This window comes from Callorhinus ursinus, unplaced genomic scaffold, assembly GCF_003265705.2.
Source record: "Callorhinus ursinus isolate GAN/ISIS: 27379988/994484 unplaced genomic scaffold, GSC_fseal_2.0 scaffold11, whole genome shotgun sequence".
Classification (NCBI taxonomy): Eukaryota; Metazoa; Chordata; class Mammalia; order Carnivora; family Otariidae; genus Callorhinus; species Callorhinus ursinus.
In genome coordinates, this window is record NW_027397073.1 from 24,479,262 (window position 1) to 24,498,070 (window position 18,809).

The 18,809-nt window shown below is 40.3% G+C and overlaps 1 protein-coding gene and 1 pseudogene across 1 annotated transcript in view; both read left to right on the forward strand.

Annotated features, from left to right (window-relative positions):
• The window catches only part of DYM (dymeclin), a 342,784-nt gene that overhangs the window by 225,852 nt on the left and 98,123 nt on the right, over positions 1-18,809 (forward strand). Inside the window, exon 14 of the mRNA XM_025886653.2 lies at positions 3,471-3,573. Within this exon, the coding sequence (XP_025742438.2) occupies positions 3,471-3,573 (103 nt within the window). The remainder of the gene's footprint in view (positions 1-3,470; positions 3,574-18,809) is intronic.
• On the forward strand, positions 5,710-10,351 carry LOC112835116 (splicing factor C9orf78 pseudogene; annotated as a pseudogene).

The following is an 18,809-nucleotide window of genomic DNA, read 5'->3' on the forward strand; positions in this document are numbered from 1 at the left end:
CGATAGATTTCCTCTGACATGTACCTGGCCTTCCTCCATGCTCCCGCAGTGCACTCTTGCGACCCATGGTGTCCTCCAATTTCAGAATTGCAGGCTTTTTTTTTTCCTTATCACCTTAGATTTCAGCTCTTTGGGAGCAAGGAACATGTCTCTTTTATCATTTTGTTAGACTGATGTTCCATTAGCTTCTTCTCCATATTGAGTCAAGTCCAGGACTTTCGACGTGCCCTAAGTGGTCCCTCACAGTCTGTCCTCAGACTGTCTCTGCTCTGGCCTCGTCTCCTGCCACTGCCTGTGAGCCCTGAACTGCAGCCCTTTCCCGCAGCTGGTGGTTTTCTGAGCCTATTTCATGTTGGACTGACCATACCGAGTCTGTCCACATGCTGCTTTCTTTTCTGAAATGCTGGCTGTTAGCAGAGGCTCTGTTTTCTTCAGGATAAGGTATTCTTTTTATTCCAATTTTTAAAAGGTATGTAATGTTTCAGCATACATCAAAGAGATAGAGTAATATAGCAATCCCCTATGTATGTATCCAGCATAACAAAAACAACATTTTATACATAGAACAAGAGAGAGAGAGAGGGGGAAAAATCCCCCTTTTTTTTCCTCTCTGATCCCATTTCCTTCCCTTTCTCAGAGAATAATGGCTATCTTAAATGTAGTATTTATCATTTCCATATGTTTTATTATTTCATGTTTTATGTGTAGAAGATAGGTAATATCGTTTTTGCATTTTTAATGCATTATGTAAATAATATTACTTTGGTCACATTCTTCCACAAGAGTCCTTGCTGGTAAAACAATATTGTTTTGGAGATTTACCCATATTGTTGCATGTAGCCTTAGATAACTTTAAATTACCGTGTAGTTGTTCATTATAGGACTATCTGACAGTTATATTTACCTATTGTATTGTTCATCAATGTTTTGATTGTTTTCAGTTTTTCATTGTTAAACCAATTTGTAGTGAACATTCTTGTATAAAAAGAAAAACCTAGTCTTTTTCTAGTTCTAAAAGCAAGGACTCTGGCAGCGATATCCTGAGTGAATAGTACACTTGAAAGCCAATTTCACTCCAGAATTATCCCTTTACACTCAAACATCATATACCTTTACCATTTACTGTAATGGAAGTAAGCTAAGGGGGCTAGTACTTCGATTGCAAAGCTTTCACCAGAAGTTACTTTTCTCAGCAATTTATAAGCCATGTTTCCTATACATTTAGGTCATTTTGCCTTAAAAATGTTAAATGCAAGCCATAATTAGAATGTTTTAAAAAAAAGTTGAAAGCTCTATAGCTATAAGACCTGAGGGAAAAGCCTATTAAATTGTCGAAGAATAACAACTTGAAGTAAGTATGAATGCTGTTTCTCATTCATGATAGGAAACTGGAAGTGGCCTCAAATCAGCTGTTCTCACACCAGCTTTCTTAGGAGCAGCTGAGGGCAGTGGTCACAGATCCTTGAGGTGGACCAGTCAACATTTTCAGCCCTTATTATTTTACGTTATGCCCAACTGGAAGAGCTTACGTTGGAGTCGAGGCTCACTTCCTTGTTTTGTCTTCTTTTAACAAGAAAAGCATCCGGATTGTTAGTATTCTCTTTGAAAATAAACAAAACTCGCTTTTTTTCTCCGAAGGAAACAATTTCAAATCCTTTGTGCTTTGATTCCTACAATTTTGATGGGAGGTACCATAGATTATCTCTGCTGTCCTCTGAAGGGACACTCCAGGGACACAGACAGAACCCCCAGGTTGCTGGTATTTTGTAAACTCAACAAGGGGTGCTGTCTTTCTTCACTTGCCCCCCCTTCTTCTGACCAACACCAGGACGTGCACTTCTTCCAGGCATATTTAGTGCTTTCCCTTTTTGTTTGGGCATCAGTTCATGCCTCTGAGACTTGCCATGCCCTGTGCTAGAGCTGACCGTCAAAGTTCCTTCCGTCTCAGAAAACTCCTGAAATGCCCTTTATTCCTGAAAGTACCGCTAACAAACTAAAAGAATCTTAGTAAATTTTTTCTTTATGCATTTCCATGTGATTACGCTTTGTACACTATCCCAACAGATTTTTTACCTTTTCATCATTTACAAAATAATTTGTATATTTGAAATGTATACCGCTAATGCAGTTCACTGTTCTATTCCATTACTATTTTACTCAGTTTTACTTCAACGAATTTATCCTGTACATAGTCTCACCTCAGTATGCTAAAAAATTATATACAAGGGTGTTCATCGCAGTGCTGTTTATAAAAAAACCTGGAAATGTTAAAATGATTGATTAATAATGGACTAAATATAAATAAATTATGGTATATCCATATGCTTAGATATCTGTTACTGGCACTCGACATTTATTGAATGGATCAGGAATATTTTATTCAATGAAAAAAGTGTGAAGTACAGAACAGTACATATTTGGTGGAATAAAAAAGATGGATATGTATGTACAGTATTCATTGATACACAGGCTTGCTGCCTTTAACATTTCTGGAATCACAGACAATAAACTGCCGGTACGCATGAGCTACCTGTGCATCATGGCAGTGGGTGCGAGCAGGAAGTATGAGGTTTACTTTTTAACCTTAGAAGGTAAAACAAAAGAAAACTAAACCTCAAGTGGAGAAGAACCTTGGGCCTTCTGGGCCTTCCTCTTGTTCTCCCCCGTGGAATAATCTGCCTGCAAATTCCACCTGCCACGCAGCCCCAAGCCCTGACCCCTGTGTGTTTTCAGCTCACCACGATGCTGCTGTGTACTGCTTGGGTCCCAGCATTCTGCCGCACAGTTTGGAATGTTTCCCTAAGCAGGTACTCCCTTCTTCTAGGGATCCCAATCCTGCACTGCAGATGTTGTACACCATCCGAAAAAAAAAGTCATTTCATATATTTGGTCCAGTTTTTAAGGTGTTAATAGCAGGAAGGTTATTTGGTACCGGTTAATCCATCACGACCAGAGGTGGAAATCTTATAATATATATATTTAAAATCATTCTTTTTGAGAAATAACAAGATAAAGCTGTGATAAAAAGTGGTTGACTATATTATACTAGAGGAATAATTTAATCCAACACACTTATTTGAAAGATGATGAAATTAAGATGCAAGTCCAAGTGACTAGTAATAGATTGCACTCAGAGTTCCTCGTGAAGTCTGTGCACATCTCAGTCTGTGTGAATCTCTGTCCACTGTTCTTTCCACGATAGTGGAAAATTCTATGTTTAAAATAGAATTTTAAGCTGTCAAACTTTTTTTTTATTCTTTGGAATCCTTATAATTTAAACATTCTCCTCACTTCATTTTTTTGTTATATCGATAGTATTATTAATCCTGCTGTTAACACAGGCATGAAGAAAAAAATCATTACATGTATATTTTAGAATATTTGACATTCTGCAGAACTCTATAATACTGTATAAAACCTAGGAAAGGAAACACTTAGTTCTTTCTTTTTTTGTTTTTTGTTTTTTTCAGTTTGTTTTCCTTGCTGTCTAAAAAACACAACAAAGTTCTGGAACAAGCCACACAGTCCTTGAGAGGTTCACTGAGTTCCAATGATGTTCCTCTACCAGATTACGTAAGTAGTTACCTTACTTTGTCAGTAATAAGTTTTCCTTTCATTGTTAGGTTTGTAAGTAACAATCTCTGTTCTCAAGATCTGACTGTGATCTTGGTGCCTCTCATATGCAGATAAAGGAGTGCTATCTCAAATCAAGGGAAAAACTTGTAAATGATTATTAACAAGTGGCTCAAGAAAGTCAACCGTAAGCTAGTGACTGTTAATAATTAGGACTCTTGTTACCTCAGGCAAGAAACCCACTCAAACTAATTATACAGAAGCAAAAGAAGCGGTCTTACAGAAAATATGCAGAGGTTTCTCACTGATCTCAAGGGGCAGAGGTGCAGAGGCTGAATTTCACAGAGAACCAGAACCTGAAATTGAAAAAGCCTTTGGATTCAAGAATATCTTGTCTTTCGGAGGCTGTTTAATTTCTAGGCTCTGCTTCCTTTTGCTTTTGTTTTACTCTTGAGCTGTTCCCTATTGGCCAGATTTCCCTTTTTGCTGACTTGGACCTAAAACAGTCACTCCAGCCTTTCTCCCTCCCTGTGAGGGTCGTGTCTTTAGCCACCTGACCAGAGTCTTGAAGTCCCAATTCTCCGTTCCTGGGAGAGAGAATCTAATTGGCTCTGCTCAGCTCTGGGCCTGTGAGCCGTGGTCAGTGGAGGACAGCACTTTTGTGTTGCCTTGGTTTCATCCACTTTAAAGATGAAGAGCCTATTCCCACCTAACCTCAGAGAATGACGGCATGGGAGAATGGGAGCAGCATAGGGATGAGCATTATAGAATAACAGGAAGGAGAATATTAGGAATGCCTGTAGGGCAGTGCCACTATCCGTGACATTCCTTATATTTTGGAACATGGCTTAGATGAGGATGCTGAAAATTATCTTGTCATAGACCACAGAAGTAGTCCATCGAGTTCTAATAAGGACAACAACTCTCAGTGGGTTGATATTTAGAAACTTCATGAGAGAATTTTTAAGTTCAGAGTTTGAAGTGGGTGATGCATACCAGACAGCCGGCGAGTTGTTTTGTTTCCTGTGGTTTGTTTCATTCTAAATGGCTGTGCTGATACGAGACTGTGGGAACGGCCCCCAGTCCGGATAGCAGTCGCTGATAAACAGAGATAGCTGGGTGCAGCCACAACCCAACTCGTGCTATTTTTCTTCTCTTTTATTTATTTTGTGTATGCGTGTAATGTGATGATCTGTCATTCCCATTAAGGTATTAAGTTTGTAATTCCAAAGTACTTCTCTTTTACAAAAAAAAAAAAGTATCTTTTATGATTTTCCTGCTAATTGGATATTCTCAGCGTTTTAAAAAAAAATAGCGTAATAGCTCACTTCTATCCAAGCCATAACATGTTATAAGAAAAATATTTCTTCCTAATCACTCCTTGGAAGCCTCAATTGGGGCCTCTGAGTGGCCGTGGGGATTGCGTTTATTAAGAGCTTGAATTCAGGGATGCCTGGGGGACTCAGTCAGTTAAGTGTCCAAATCTTGGTTTGGGCTCAGGTCATGATCTCAGGATTGTGAGACTGAGCTCTGCATCTGGCTCTGTGCTGGGGCTGGAGCCTGCTTAAGATTCTCTCTCCTTCTACCCCTCCCTCTATAAAAAAAATAAATAAATAAATAAGAAAAAAAAACTTGAATTCCTCTATAAATGTTTTATTTTTATACAGTTACCATTTGCTTACACAGCACTCCTATGTCATAACTTCCACAAAAATGTGTTGAATGTATTTAGTGTTGAGGTTGTGCTAGCAGCATTCTCCTGTAATCAGAGACCAGAAAATCACTATGTCTTTGAGAAAATGGATCATATTTAATGGTATTTGCCAATCATGAAAGATCAGGTTGAACTCCTAACAGACATACCAATTCAACTATTGAATCTGACAGTTTTTAGAGTTGCTCACTTGTTCTTGCATGAAATTTTCACTAAGTAAAAATGAATTTCTTAAGGTATCTGCTTCATAGAAATACAGGGAAAATTCCACTTAGAATCTGTCCTTGACAGTCCTTATTTTACCATTTGTGTGTGTGAGACTTTACAAATCACAACGTACTCCAGACGGGTTTATGAACTTCAGTTTTGCTGCCTTTCCTCAGAGTTCATTGCAGAGGGTGGGTTGCCCCTATTCAGTAGTAATGACTGCAGTGGGCTCCCCGCTGCCCCTTGGCTGCGCGGTGACCAGAGAACGCCGCAGCAGCCTTAAGTCAGCACTGCAGTGTGTTCTTTGATAGTAACTGAGTGTGTTCGCTTGGCATTCCCACTGTGCAAAACACTATGAGTGATTTGCATATTTGAAACCATGTTCTCCCTGTCATTCTCTTTTAAATTGGTCATTAACTGGGAAAACAAAAGGTTTCTCCTTTTTTCCCTCCCTGGAAATTTTAATTAAATGTCTCTGCCAACAGTCACATAAAACTCTGTGTCCTGCACTCATGCTGTAGACCACGTGTCTGTAAAAGGTGGAAGAGGAAAGTGGGTCCCTGTCAGCATAGTGGCTCCCTTCTGTCCGAGCCGTGGCCATGCTTTCACACCGGGATTGAGCGAGCTCGAATAAGCAAGCGCTCAAAAGTAGGAATGCGTTCTCCTTCTCACTGTAATACATAGAGTACTTTCAGTCTGCCCAGAGGTTTCTGAGTTTATTAAGAAAACGTTTATGCTCGTTATAATGTGTAATTCACAAGTCCGCCGAATAACAACATAGAAAACAAAGAGCCTGGGTGGCTCAGTTGGTTGGGCGACTGCCTTCGGCTCAGGTCATGATCCTGGAGTCTCGGGATCGAGTCCCGCATCGGGCTCCCTGCTCCGCGGGGAGTCTGCTTCTCCCTCTGACCCTCCTCCCTCTCGTGCTCTCTATCTCTCATTCTCTCTCTCTCAAATAAATAAAAATCTTTTTTAAAAAAAAGAAAACGAATAGCAAGTTATAGAAACATGAGTGTTCATACTTCAGTACAACCTTGTTTTTCGGAACAGCTCAGGGGAGACCTGAAGCCTTCCACCAAGTTCTAGATAATGAGGAGACTGCCCTGGCTGCTGAAGGGGAAATAAAATTAAAATTGCACTCAAGTCCTCTTTGGGGAGAGAGAATGCTGAGTACAGAGAGGGAGAGCTGGTTCTGCAACCTCTCTGCAGGGGCAGTGAAGAAGGCTGGGAAAGCACATGCGGTTCAGCTGGCCATGTGAGTGGGCTTTGCTGTCTTTAGGGTTTCCTAAAAGTGAATTCAGTGACTGAAGGGACAGGGGAGAATTGTTAAAGGAGAATCTTTCAACTTTTTTTTTTTTTTAAATAAAACCACTTGGGTCATGTGTGACAGACCTGAATATATAAAGTGCAACAAAGATAACAAATGAATTATAGTTGCTTTTTAAACTATAACTGTGGTTTTTAAATTATGAATATTGTTACAGTGTCCTATAAGCTTTTTTCCCCTAATTTCTGACAGTCATCTTAGCAACTATTTAGGAAAAGAAGAATCTAACTCTTATTCTAGGTGGAACCATAAGGAACCAGATTATATTGTCCTTTGATCGTCAACCAACCTGGGAACCTTTCTGTAGGACTGACTCTGCCATCTAATTTTAAACAGTAATTGCAAGGTTATAAGCCAAAAGGACCCAGCCAAAAAGATTAAGGAGATAGAATCAGAAAAATCAGCTGGAGTATAAATAACAACTAAGAGTTTATCATTGAATGCTAAGCAAGTATAATGTTACTAATGTCTATATGTGTGTCTGTGGGTATATATACATAACCCGCACACACACATTCCAGTGGTTCTCAGGGTTCTCATTTTCACTTTCCTTTGCCCATGACTGTACAGTAGAGTTGTCCAGAGGCTTCATGATGAGTGATCATTTCATTGGCCACTCACAGAATGTGTACTTCTGTATTCTTGTGTTTTAAATAATTCTTAGTCTTGGGATGCCTGGGTGGCTCAGTGTAAAGCGTCTGCCTTTGGCTCAGGCCGTGATCCCAGGGTCTTGGGATTGAGCCCCGCATCGGGCTCCCTGCTCCGCGGGAAGCCTGCTTCTCCCTCTCCCACTCCCCCTGCTTGTGTTCCCTCTCTCACCGTGTCTCTCTCTGTCAAATAAATAAATAAAATCTTAAAAAAAAATAAATTATTCTTAGTTTTAATTTGTAATACGATAAATACCAATAATATAATCTACATAAAAATAGTTTTATGAGGGACACCTGGGTGGCTCAGTTGGTTGGGCGGCTGTCTTCAGCTCAGGTCATAATCCCAGGGTCCTGGGATCGAGCCCCGCGACCGTCAGGCTCCCTGCTCGACGGGGAGCCTGCTTCTCCCTCTCACTCTGTCTGCTGCTCTGCCTGCTTGTGTTCTCTCTCTCTCTGTCAAATAAATAAAATCTTAAAAAAAAATAGTTTTTTGAGAGCATCAGAGATTTCTAAGAATATAAAGCATCTTGAGATCAGAATACTTCAGAACCAGTGGAATATATGATCTCTTAAACACACACACACACACACACACACACACACACACACGCGCGCGCGTGCGTGCAGGCACACTCACACAGACATGCACACACGCACACATGCACACACATGCAGAAGGAACAAGTAAATACCTGCTGTTTTATATCCTATAATTGTTTCATCTGTGATATTCTTCTCTCCCTGTAGGATTGAGTGCACTTTGAAGGCATGAGTCTTTTGTATCTTAGGCTGAAAAAAGTAAGCTAAATGTTAACCAATTAGTTGATGAGGATGAAGCTCCATCTCCACACATTTGCATGCTCTTGCAGGCATCCAGAACTTCAAAGGAGTTTCAGATCTAAATTTTATCTGTATGACATTCAATTTGAATGGTTTGGTTGTTTCCTTAGTCAAAAATGATTAGTTTCTAACATGTAGTGGACATGTGTAATTTTTTTTTTAAGATTTTATTTATTTATTTGACACAAAGAGAGACACAGCAAGAGAGGGAACACAAGCAGGGGCAGAGGGAGAGGGAGAAGCAGGCTTCCCGCGGAGCAGGGAGCCCGATGCGGGGCTCGATCCCAGGACCCTGGGATCACGACCTGAGCTGAAAGCAGACGCTTAATGACTGAGCCACCCAGGCGCCCCGACGTGTGTAATTTTTAAGCTAAATTATATATTTTCTCATTAATTTGTGCATGATCTTTATGTCAGAATTGATTCTTTTCTGGGGCACCTGGCTGGCTCAGTCAGTGTGACTCTTGATCTCAAGGTCATGAGTTTGAGCCCCATAGTGGGTATAGAGATTACTTAAAAAATAAAATGTTAAGGCTCTGGAAGCAGCCCCGGCCACCGTACAGGGGCCTGGTGGCCAGACCACGGGGCCAGCGTGACCAAGCCAGTCACCGGCAAGAGTTTCCGCTGGCGCCAGGCCGACTCAGAATCAGAGGAAGATGAGCAGGAATCAGAGGAGGTTCAGTTAAAACTAGAAGAGACCCATGAGGCGCAAAACTTGAGGAAGAGGCCCAACGGGGTGAGTGCTGTGGCCCTGCTGGTGGGAGAGAAGGTACACGAAGAGACCACCCTAGTGGATGGATGATCCCCTTCAGATGAAGACAGGCGGTATGGTGGACATGAAGAAACTGAAGGAAAGAGGCAAAGATAAGATCAGTGAAGAGGAAGACCTCTATCTGGGGACATCATTTTCCACAGAAACAAACCGAAGGGATGAGGATGCTGACATGATGAAGCACATTGACACAAAACTGAAGAAGAGGAAGGGGGTTGTAGAACACGAGGAACAGAAAGTCAAGCCGAAGAATGCAGAGGACTGTCTTTACGAACTTCCTGAAAACATCCGTGTTTCCTCAGCAAAGAAGACTGAAGAGATGCTTTCCAACCAGATGCTGTGTGGCATCCCCGAGGTGGACCTAGGCATCGATGCTAAAATAAAAAATATCATTTCCACAGAGGATGCCAAGGCCCGTCTGCTGGCAGAGCAGCAGAACAAGAAGAAAGACAGCGAGACATCTTTCGTGCCCACCAACATGGCCGTGAATTACGTGCAGCACAACCCATTTTATCATAAGGAGCTCAATGCCCCCATACAGAGAAACAAAAAAGAGCCCAAAGCCCGACCCTTAAGAGTGGGTGACACGGAGAAGCCAGAGCCTGAGCATCCCCTCCTAACTGCAAGTGTCCTGCTAATGAGAAGGCCACCGACTACTATCACTATGAGAAATTCAAGAAGATGAACAGACGGTACTAAGGGTGGCAAAAGGGAGAAGTGCAGAATGGGATGTAAATAGCACTGTCCCTTCCGTACCCCTCCCCCTGCCCCAACAAAACGCTTCCTGGACAGAAGGTTGCTTATTTGCTAGCAGACCATTCCAAAAACAGACTCTGTTAGCCCTGCTGCTTACCTGCTGGATTTTTCAGGCACTGCATTTATAACCTTTTGAAACAAAACAATGTGTAGTTTCCCTATTTGAGGGCAAACTCTATTCTTGTGAGCATTATTAAATCTTGTTTGTAAATATGTTGACTTTCTCTTAATATTGGTCGGAGGAAACAGCTGTGTTCAGAGTGAGATGAAACCCTTTAGAATGTGCTGTTAATTATTAATATATGCAATCGTGTGTTCTATGTTCAAATACCTCGAGTTCAGAAACGCATCCTGCACTGTTTATGCTGGATCCAGCTGACAGCAGAAGAATCTAGGATGGAATCAAAGGGACACTGGCATTTTCTGACTTTTACAAAGTTACCTATTTCTTTTCATTAAGAAAGAAAAAGAATTTCTATCCTTTTTGGCACTTAAGTATTAAATATGAAACAAATCCAAATAAGTAAATAAATAAATAAATAAAATGTTAAAATTGCTCCTTTCCTATTCAAAGGGTGATTGTTGTATTCTTTATTTTAGTTCAGTACACATAAAACAGGTTGTTCAGGGGTGCCGGGGTAGCTTAGTCATTAAGCATCTGCCTTCGGCTCAGGTCATGATCCCAGGGTCCTGGGATTGAGCCCTGCATCAGGCTCCCTGTTCTGTGGGAAGCCCGCTTCTCCCTCTTGCACTCCCCCTGCTTGTGTTCCCTCTCTCACTATGTCTCTGTCAAATAAATAAAATCTTTAAAAAAAAAAAAACAAAAAACAGGTTGTTCAACCTCTGTTTGATCTAATAATTTGCTATCTTAAATTTTAACTTCCTAAAGAGCAAACTCCATGTATTTGAAATTTGTTTTGATCAAATCTTGATTGCTTATTCTGCATGGAATCCTGAAATATTGCTAACCCTGGAGTATGTCATTTGACTTACCTTTTGAACCAATAACTCTTAAGATCTTTTTTTTTTATTTTGGAGAGAGAGAGCACACGAGCCATCGAATTGGGGGAGGGGCAGAGGAAGAGGGAGAGAGAGAATCCCAAGCAGACTCCCCGCTGAGTGCAGAGCCCTACACAGGGCTTGATCCCACAACCCTGAGCTCATGACCTGAGCTGAAATCAAGAGTCTGATGCTTAACTGGCTGAGCCACCCAGGTACCCCTGAGCCAGTAACTCTTATTCATAGTCTTTTGGCTCTTGTTTATATTTGCTTTTAGACATTTCATTTCTTCAGAAATATGTTACAAGGTATTCTGAACTGATTCCACATAACAAGAAAACCTAAATTCAGGGATTTTTCTGTTTTTCTCCCATGTATCTTAGGTCATTATATTTTTAAGATTCCTTGTTAGTATCTACTCTTTAACTCAAATCTCAAATTCATTTGACTGAAATAGTTGCTAGGTAATCTTGAAAAATATCTTCAGCTGTTTGTTTTATACATTTGTGCCTTTACTGAGATAATGTTAAAATGCTTCCATTCACATACACAGTCATAAATACATATATATATTACATAATACTTGTATTTTGTAGTGTTGGTTCTGGATGAGACTGTCACTTGCAGATTTTCCTGTGGGATATAGAGGCTGGGGTAGAGAATTTAACATTGCTAGAACATGAGAATGGTTATCTGTGATGAGCTACAATATCCAAGGGGTTGGAAACAATGAAATTTGCCATTGTTAAAACCATTCCTTTTAGATATTGTTACTTTTGAAGGAATTACTTTTGGGTGTTTATTCTGGTGATAGTGACATTAATCAGGATGTTGCTAAAACTTCTGTTTTGGAATTACTTTAGCATGGTGTGAGAGGTAAAAATGAAGGTGGCCTAGTGCCTGTACACAGGGATTCTCAGTGGCTAGTTAAATACAATTCCATATGATAAATTTTATAAGAGGGCTGTAATAAAACTTGTGGGTTGTCTGAAGAGGGAGAGAACAATTTGGGGGAAGTAGGGAAGGAATTGTGCCAGGTTTCATGGAAGGGAGTTGCAATTTGAGCCAGGTAGTATTTTTTTTTTTAAAGGTTTTATTTATTTATTTATTTGACAGAGAGAGAGACACAGCAAGAGAGGGAACACAAGCAGGGGGAGTGGGAGAGGGAGAAGCAGGCTTCCCGCTGAGCAGGGAGCCCGATGCGGGGCTTAATCCCAGGACCCCGGGATTATGACCTGAGCCGAAGGCAGACGCTTAACAACTGAGCCACCTAAGCGCCCCAAGCCAGGTAGTATTTTGAAAGGAGAGATTGAGGGGGGAAAACAGTCCAGGGTTCTGCTTCTTGAATAAGGGCATAGAAGTAAAACCAGCACATCACCGCCCTTGGGTTTCTCATGTCCAGCACAATGTCTGGCATGTAATAGGTGCTTATACCGTACACAAACTCAGAATGGACCATAGCCCTTAAATATAAGAGCAAATACTATACAATACTTAGAAGAAAATATAGGAGTAAATCTTTGGCAACAAAATAAAGACAGACAAATTAGACTTCATCAAAATTTAAAACTCTTGGGTTTCAAAGGCCACCATCAAGAAAGTGAAAGGAAAGCCCACAGGATGGGAGAAAATATTTGCAAATCTTATAGCCGATAAGGGACTACTTAGTATTTAGAATATGTAAATAATTCTTAACAGCTCAATCACAAAAAAGACAAATAGTCCAGTTTAAAAAAAAAAAATGGGTGAATGTTGTGTCACCTGGTTCTGTAGCTTATGTATCTTACGTAGCTGTCTGGCCTCGGGCAGGTCATTTTGCCTCTCCGGGCCTCAATTGTCTCCTCTGCAAAGCGGGAGTGACAGCAGGACCTACTGCCCAGGGTTGTTGTCAGGATTAAATGAATGAGTCCAGGTAGGATCCTTGGCACACAGCAGGTGTTTAGTAAGTTTTAGCTACTACACTTATGCTGTGCAGTTCATGTTTGGGAGAGAGATTCTGGGAGAACAGGAGTTGGTTTAGAAGATGGAGATGTCTCCACGCCCTCGGGTGATGGGGAAAACTTCCTGCAGGAGAGGTATGACATCAGGTGAAGGGGGAGAGAGAACGGGAGCCACCAGGAACTGACCATAGTTGAGGGTGACGTCAGGAAGCATCTTTAATCTGTCTGGGAACACCTCAGTAGTTCTTTGGCACCAAAGGATGAATCTCAACTCTGAAGGGGGGCCCTCACTTTTCAGCATGCTCCCTGATCTTAGAAATATACCAGGGCTGAGTGTGTCCCAGAGCCCCTGAGATGAACCAACCCAGAGTGACCACCAAGAGCAAAGGAGTGGCTCATGTTGGCATTTTTCTAGTTGGCCAGCCAGTTTTCCTGACTGCCAGACATCCCACTAGGCCTTGGCTGAGGCAGTGATTGGGATGCTCACCAATCCCCTCTCCTCTGCCTGATTACACAGCTAAGCACTATTTGCCATCATGCTCACATCTGGCGAGGTGCGGGAGCATCAAACTAGCTCTAGCCAGTGGGATATAGGTGGAAGTGATGTCACCACCCCCACCCCCGGGCCATCTTCCACATCTCTCTCATCACGTGCTAGCTGGATGCAGGAAATCTGATGTGAGACTCCAGGGTCCCACAGTATGGCAGGGCGTGGGCCTCTGAATCCTCTCAGTGAAAGCCAACTGGGTACCCTGTTGGACTGTGGTGCAAGAGAGCAATAAAGTTTTCACTACGTTAAAAAAGAAAATGGGCAAAGGATCAGAATAGACATTTCTCCAAAGCAGACAATACAAGTGACCAGTAAGCACATCGAAAGATGCTCAACATCATGGTCAGGAAGTGCAAATTTCAGCCACAGTGAAGTTTATACCACCAAGATGACTGTCATCAAAAGGCAGAAAATCACAAGTGTTTGTGAGGGTGTGCAGAAATTAGTATCGTCATTCAGCCCATGGTAAAAATGTAAAATTGTGCAGCTGTTTTGGAAAACAACCTGCAGTCCCTCAAAAAGCTAAAAGTGAAATAACCATATGGCCAGCATATGGTAATACTCCCAAAGAATTGAGAACAGAAGTCCATGCAAAACATGACTATTCATAGCACCTTTATTCCTAATAGCCGAAAAAGGGTGACAATCCAAATGTCCATCAACTAAATGGACAAATCCAAGGTGGCTACCCATACAATGGAATATTATTGAACAATAAAAAGGGATGAAGTAATGGTACGAGCTTCAACATGGATGAACCTTGAAAACGTTATACTAAGTTAAAGAAGCCAGTAACAAAAGGCTGCATGTCATTTATATGAAATGTCCAGAGTAGGCACATCTTACAGAGACAGATAGTAGATAAGTCAGACTGGGGGCACGAAGCAGAATGAGGAGTGACTGCTGACGAGTACAGGTTTCTTTTGCGGGTGATGAAAACGCTTTAAAATTAGGTAGTGGTGATGTTGCACAACTCTCTGAATATACTAAAACCGTTGAATTGTACACTTTAAATCAGTGAAATATATGTTGTGTGAATTTTATCTTGATGAAGCCATTTAAAAAAAAGTAGTGCTTAAATAAAAAAAAAAGGCAGTGCTTGGAGCACTAGGAGAAAAGAACTATTTGTTGAATATTAGTGACAGATACCAGCTTGGCTGGCATTGTGGCATGAGGATGAATGTATGAGAATAAAGTTCATACTTCAAAAAAGTTAATATTTTCAAGGAGAGAAAATGTTTCTTTCCTTTTTTTTTTTTAAAGATTTTATTTATTTATTCATGAGAGACAGAGAGAGGGAGGGAGGGAGGGAGAGAGAGAGAGAGAGGCCGAGGGAGAAACAGGCTTCCCGCCAAGCAGGGAGCCCGATGCGGGACTCGATCCCAGGACCCCGGGATCAGGACCTGAGCCGAAGGCAGACGCTGAACCATCTGAGCTACCCAGGCGCCCCGGAGAGAAAATGTTTCTTGAGCAGTGATTTGACTTGAGAAACTCTTAAAGTCAATTAGATATGCAACTGCATAAAGGTGTGTATTTTTCAGCCTGGCTTTTGAACAAAAAAGTACAAACAAGCAAAATACCCATCAGTAAGGGACTGATTAGATAAAGTATAAATTCATCCAGTCCACTATTCTGCAGCCATTTTTTTTTTGCAGCCATTTTTTATAAAAAGTGAATTCAAGCCATATGGGCTCATATGAACTATAACACTTAAATCACTAAAAAAAAAACTTTATAGTATATAGGTTATACATACATGTATGTTTAAAAATAGGCAGTTAGTTATCCTGGAAAAATGCATAGGAAACTAGTAAATAGTAGTTACCTGTGGGGAGTTAAACTGAAGGCCCTCAGGGGAAGAGAATTTATACTTTTTACCTTATACTTTTCTTTACAGGTCCAGATCTTAGAATTTTTCCCAAGGACACCCATAACTTACTTTTCCTTTCCTTCCCTCCTTCCTCCTTTCTTTTCTTCCTTTACTAATTTTTTTAAAAATTTATTTATTTATGTGAGAAAGAGTGAGTGGGGTTGGTGGGGAGGGGCAGAGGGAGAGAGAGAAACCCAAGCAGACTCCCTGATGAGCACGGAGCCTGACATGCAGCTCTGTCTCACAACCCTGAGATCATATGACCTGAGCCAAAATCAAGAGTCAGCTGCTTAACAGACTGAGCCACCCAGGTGCCCCCTTCCTTTATTGTTTTCAGATAACTTTAGACTTACAGAAGAGATCTAAGGAATTTCCATATACCCTTCCCCCACCTTTCCCTTTTGTCAGTATCTTACATAACCACAGACCATTGATCAAAACTAGGAAATTAACCTTGGTACCATACTACTGACTAAAATACAAATCTCATGCACAGTTTCCCAGTTTTATCCCTAATGCCCTTATTCTTTGCTAGGATTCAGGCCAGAATCACACATTGCATTTTGCTGTCCTGTCTCCTGAGTCTTTCCTTGTCTTTGGCGACCTTAACATTTGTGAAGAGTATTGCTCATTTTGTAGAATGTCCCTTGATTTGGGTTTGTCGGGCATTTTGTCTTGATTAGATGGACGTTGTGAATTGCTGAGCAGGGCACCACAGAGGTGACTTGCCCTTCTCAGTGCATCATGTCAGGGAACACATGACGTCAGTGTGGTAGTTACTGGTGGTGTTTACATGTTTTCCTTGACCACTTCACCAGGGTGATGTCTGCTAAGATTCTTTACTATAAACTTGCTAATTTTCCCTTGGTAATTACTATATGTTTGGGGGAAATATTTTGAGACTATGCCAGTATCCTGTTTCTGCTTAAACATTTTCCCACAAATTTTGCCTCCATTGATCTTGTCCTCATTATATATTACTGATTTATTTGTGATTTTCTATTTGTCCCATTCCTTCTACATTTATCAAGCACTTCTGCAAGGAAGATCTGTCAGTTCTCCTCAGTGTATTTATTTATGCAGTTATTTATATCTGTATGGACTCATAGATAATAATTTTATTCTTTGTCTTGTAACCCAGGGCTATTGTTTTCTCGTTCAGGTTATTCCAACTTTGGCCATTGGGAGCTCTTTTGGGGTATCTCCCCTGCCCTTTGAATATACTCCTACCTTTTTTTTTTTTTCCTGTGAGACCCTCAGGATGTTCTAACTCATCAGGTATTTCCCCTGCTCCAGCTCTAGGATCAACCAGATCTTCAAGGAGGATCATGAAATTTGAATCAAGATCTTTATAGTTACTTTCATAATGTAGAAACTGCTGTTAAAAAAAAAAAGTAGAAAGCCAAGTCTTCTGAATAAGGTTGGTGAATATCTCTAAAAGAAGCAACTACTTTGGGGCGCCTGGGTGGCTCAGTCCGTTAAGCGTCTGGCTTCGGCTTAGGTCATGATCCCAGGGTCCTGGGATCGAGCCCCACAACAGGCTCCTGCCTCAGCAGAGAGCCTACTTCTCCCTCTCCCTCTGCTGCTCCCCCTGCTTGTGCTCTCTCTCTGGCAAATAAATAAATAAAATCTTAAAAAAAAGAAAGAAAAGTAACAACTGTTTTGATCTCATATAGGTCTCAAGCCCCACACTGATTAGGTCCCAGGAAGTTTCTTCCTTAGTACAATTGATTTTAAAATTCAAATAAATAAAGCCTCTAGCAAGTGAGCAACCTCCCCTGCCACCACCATTTTAATTATAAACTGGGCCTGACTTTAACATAATCAGACTCGTTTTCTTGGTTGTATTATAACTTGGCTTTGGATACACTTCTGAACTACAAGTTTCAGAATTGTTCTTAGGATTCTAAGGACAATATTTAGTTGGAGGACTCCCCTCTTGTTTAAAAAAAAAAACTTCATTCTTAAAAAGCACAACTCCATTGAGGGAAAGATTATTGCCATTTCTTTATTCCTGTCTTGTTCTTAAGGAGTATGACAATATTCTTTTTAAGGACTTTTTAAGAAAAATTATCATCAAAAATACTAAATAACTCCTGTATTCTTTCCTCTGGCTTATAAAAGGAAATGGGATGCGTTTGCATTGAAATCTGGCAATGATTAATTAACTTAAGCAAAGTTTAAAGAGTACAGAAAACCCGTGCATATTAAGTTCAGTAGCCCTGTGTGATAGATTTGTAAAAACCAGTGATCACGGTGTTTTCCCCTTCCTGTTGTACTGAAAAAATTCTCACCTGCTACTGTGCAGAGCTTATATGAAAATACCTTTTGCTGACAGTCTCCAAATTTTCTTTTATCTATTTAAGAAATCCTAATTTTAATTTTCCATTTGCTCAGATTTTTATTGTTTTTCTCTATTTCTCCTTTCTGCCTGAGTTGGTAGTTCCGAATAGGAAGAAAAGAAGTCTACTATTTGGAATTTTCTTTGATATATCCTTGATTTACATGGCAAATAGAAAGCAGCTGTCTATTTAAGCATCTAATTCTTGAAACCATAGTCCCCTCAAGCGTCATCTGGAAATAATGTAGCTTGTAAAACAAAGCTAAGAAGAAAAGGCAATGTTTGTTTTATGTGGGATGAATGATTTCTGTTGGGGTCCTTTAATTCGGCTATTATGAGGGTTATTAAAAAGCAGTATTACAAAAGAGGTTTAAATGAAAAGAATTTTTTTGAGCTGGTATCTTATTATTACAGTTGATTATAGTCAAAGCTGCAAATGTTTTATAAATGGCACTTTATTTTTGTTTCTCTAAGTAAGACCCCAAAAAACCAGTAATCTTGCTCATTGTATGAGTGGAAATTCAACTCTTTCCTTAGTTGATTAAATTTATGAGAACGAATTATATTTGAGAATTCAGCTCTGCCTGTTTTTCTAGAAATTTCATGGATTTCTGGAAAATTCTTAAGAATCCTCACAAGAACATTTGAGGATCACCTTACAAATAGAAGGACGGACATGAAAGTGTCGGAGTTTATCTAGACTTCAACTATTAGAAGATTCCATTAACACCAGAGAGAGTTGAGCCTAAGTTATTTATTAATTTATTCATGGATTACTTGAGTTTTTGAGATGTGAATTTGGAGATCTCAATCATGAGAAATGGTACATGTAGGGAAGTAGAAAGGCAAGTTAATTTGTGCTTTGACTGTTGTTAGAGGCTTTTTCATGATTGGAATGTGTTGGTTTTCATCATTTGTTAATACTGCAAAGCAGTTATTTTTGGAAAGTTGACCTATAAGAACTAAATTCAGTCCTTAGATGTACTTGGCACCAGGGAAATGAAATTACTTAGCATGTTTGTTTAATAATCAATGGGGCATGGTTAATTATTTTCACACGTGTGAGGCCCCTGTAATCTTTCACTTGGTATCTTCTATGACCTCAAGTTTGCATTTTGTTTGAGGTCATGAGGAGAGTATTGTGTTGCTCTCAAACCTATCTTTTTTCCTGGAATGTGCAATGCCAACTGACCATTTTAGTGATTGAATTAATGACATCCTTTTTAGGGTCATATTCTAAGGCTAAAAGGTAGGACCATTTCTCTTACGA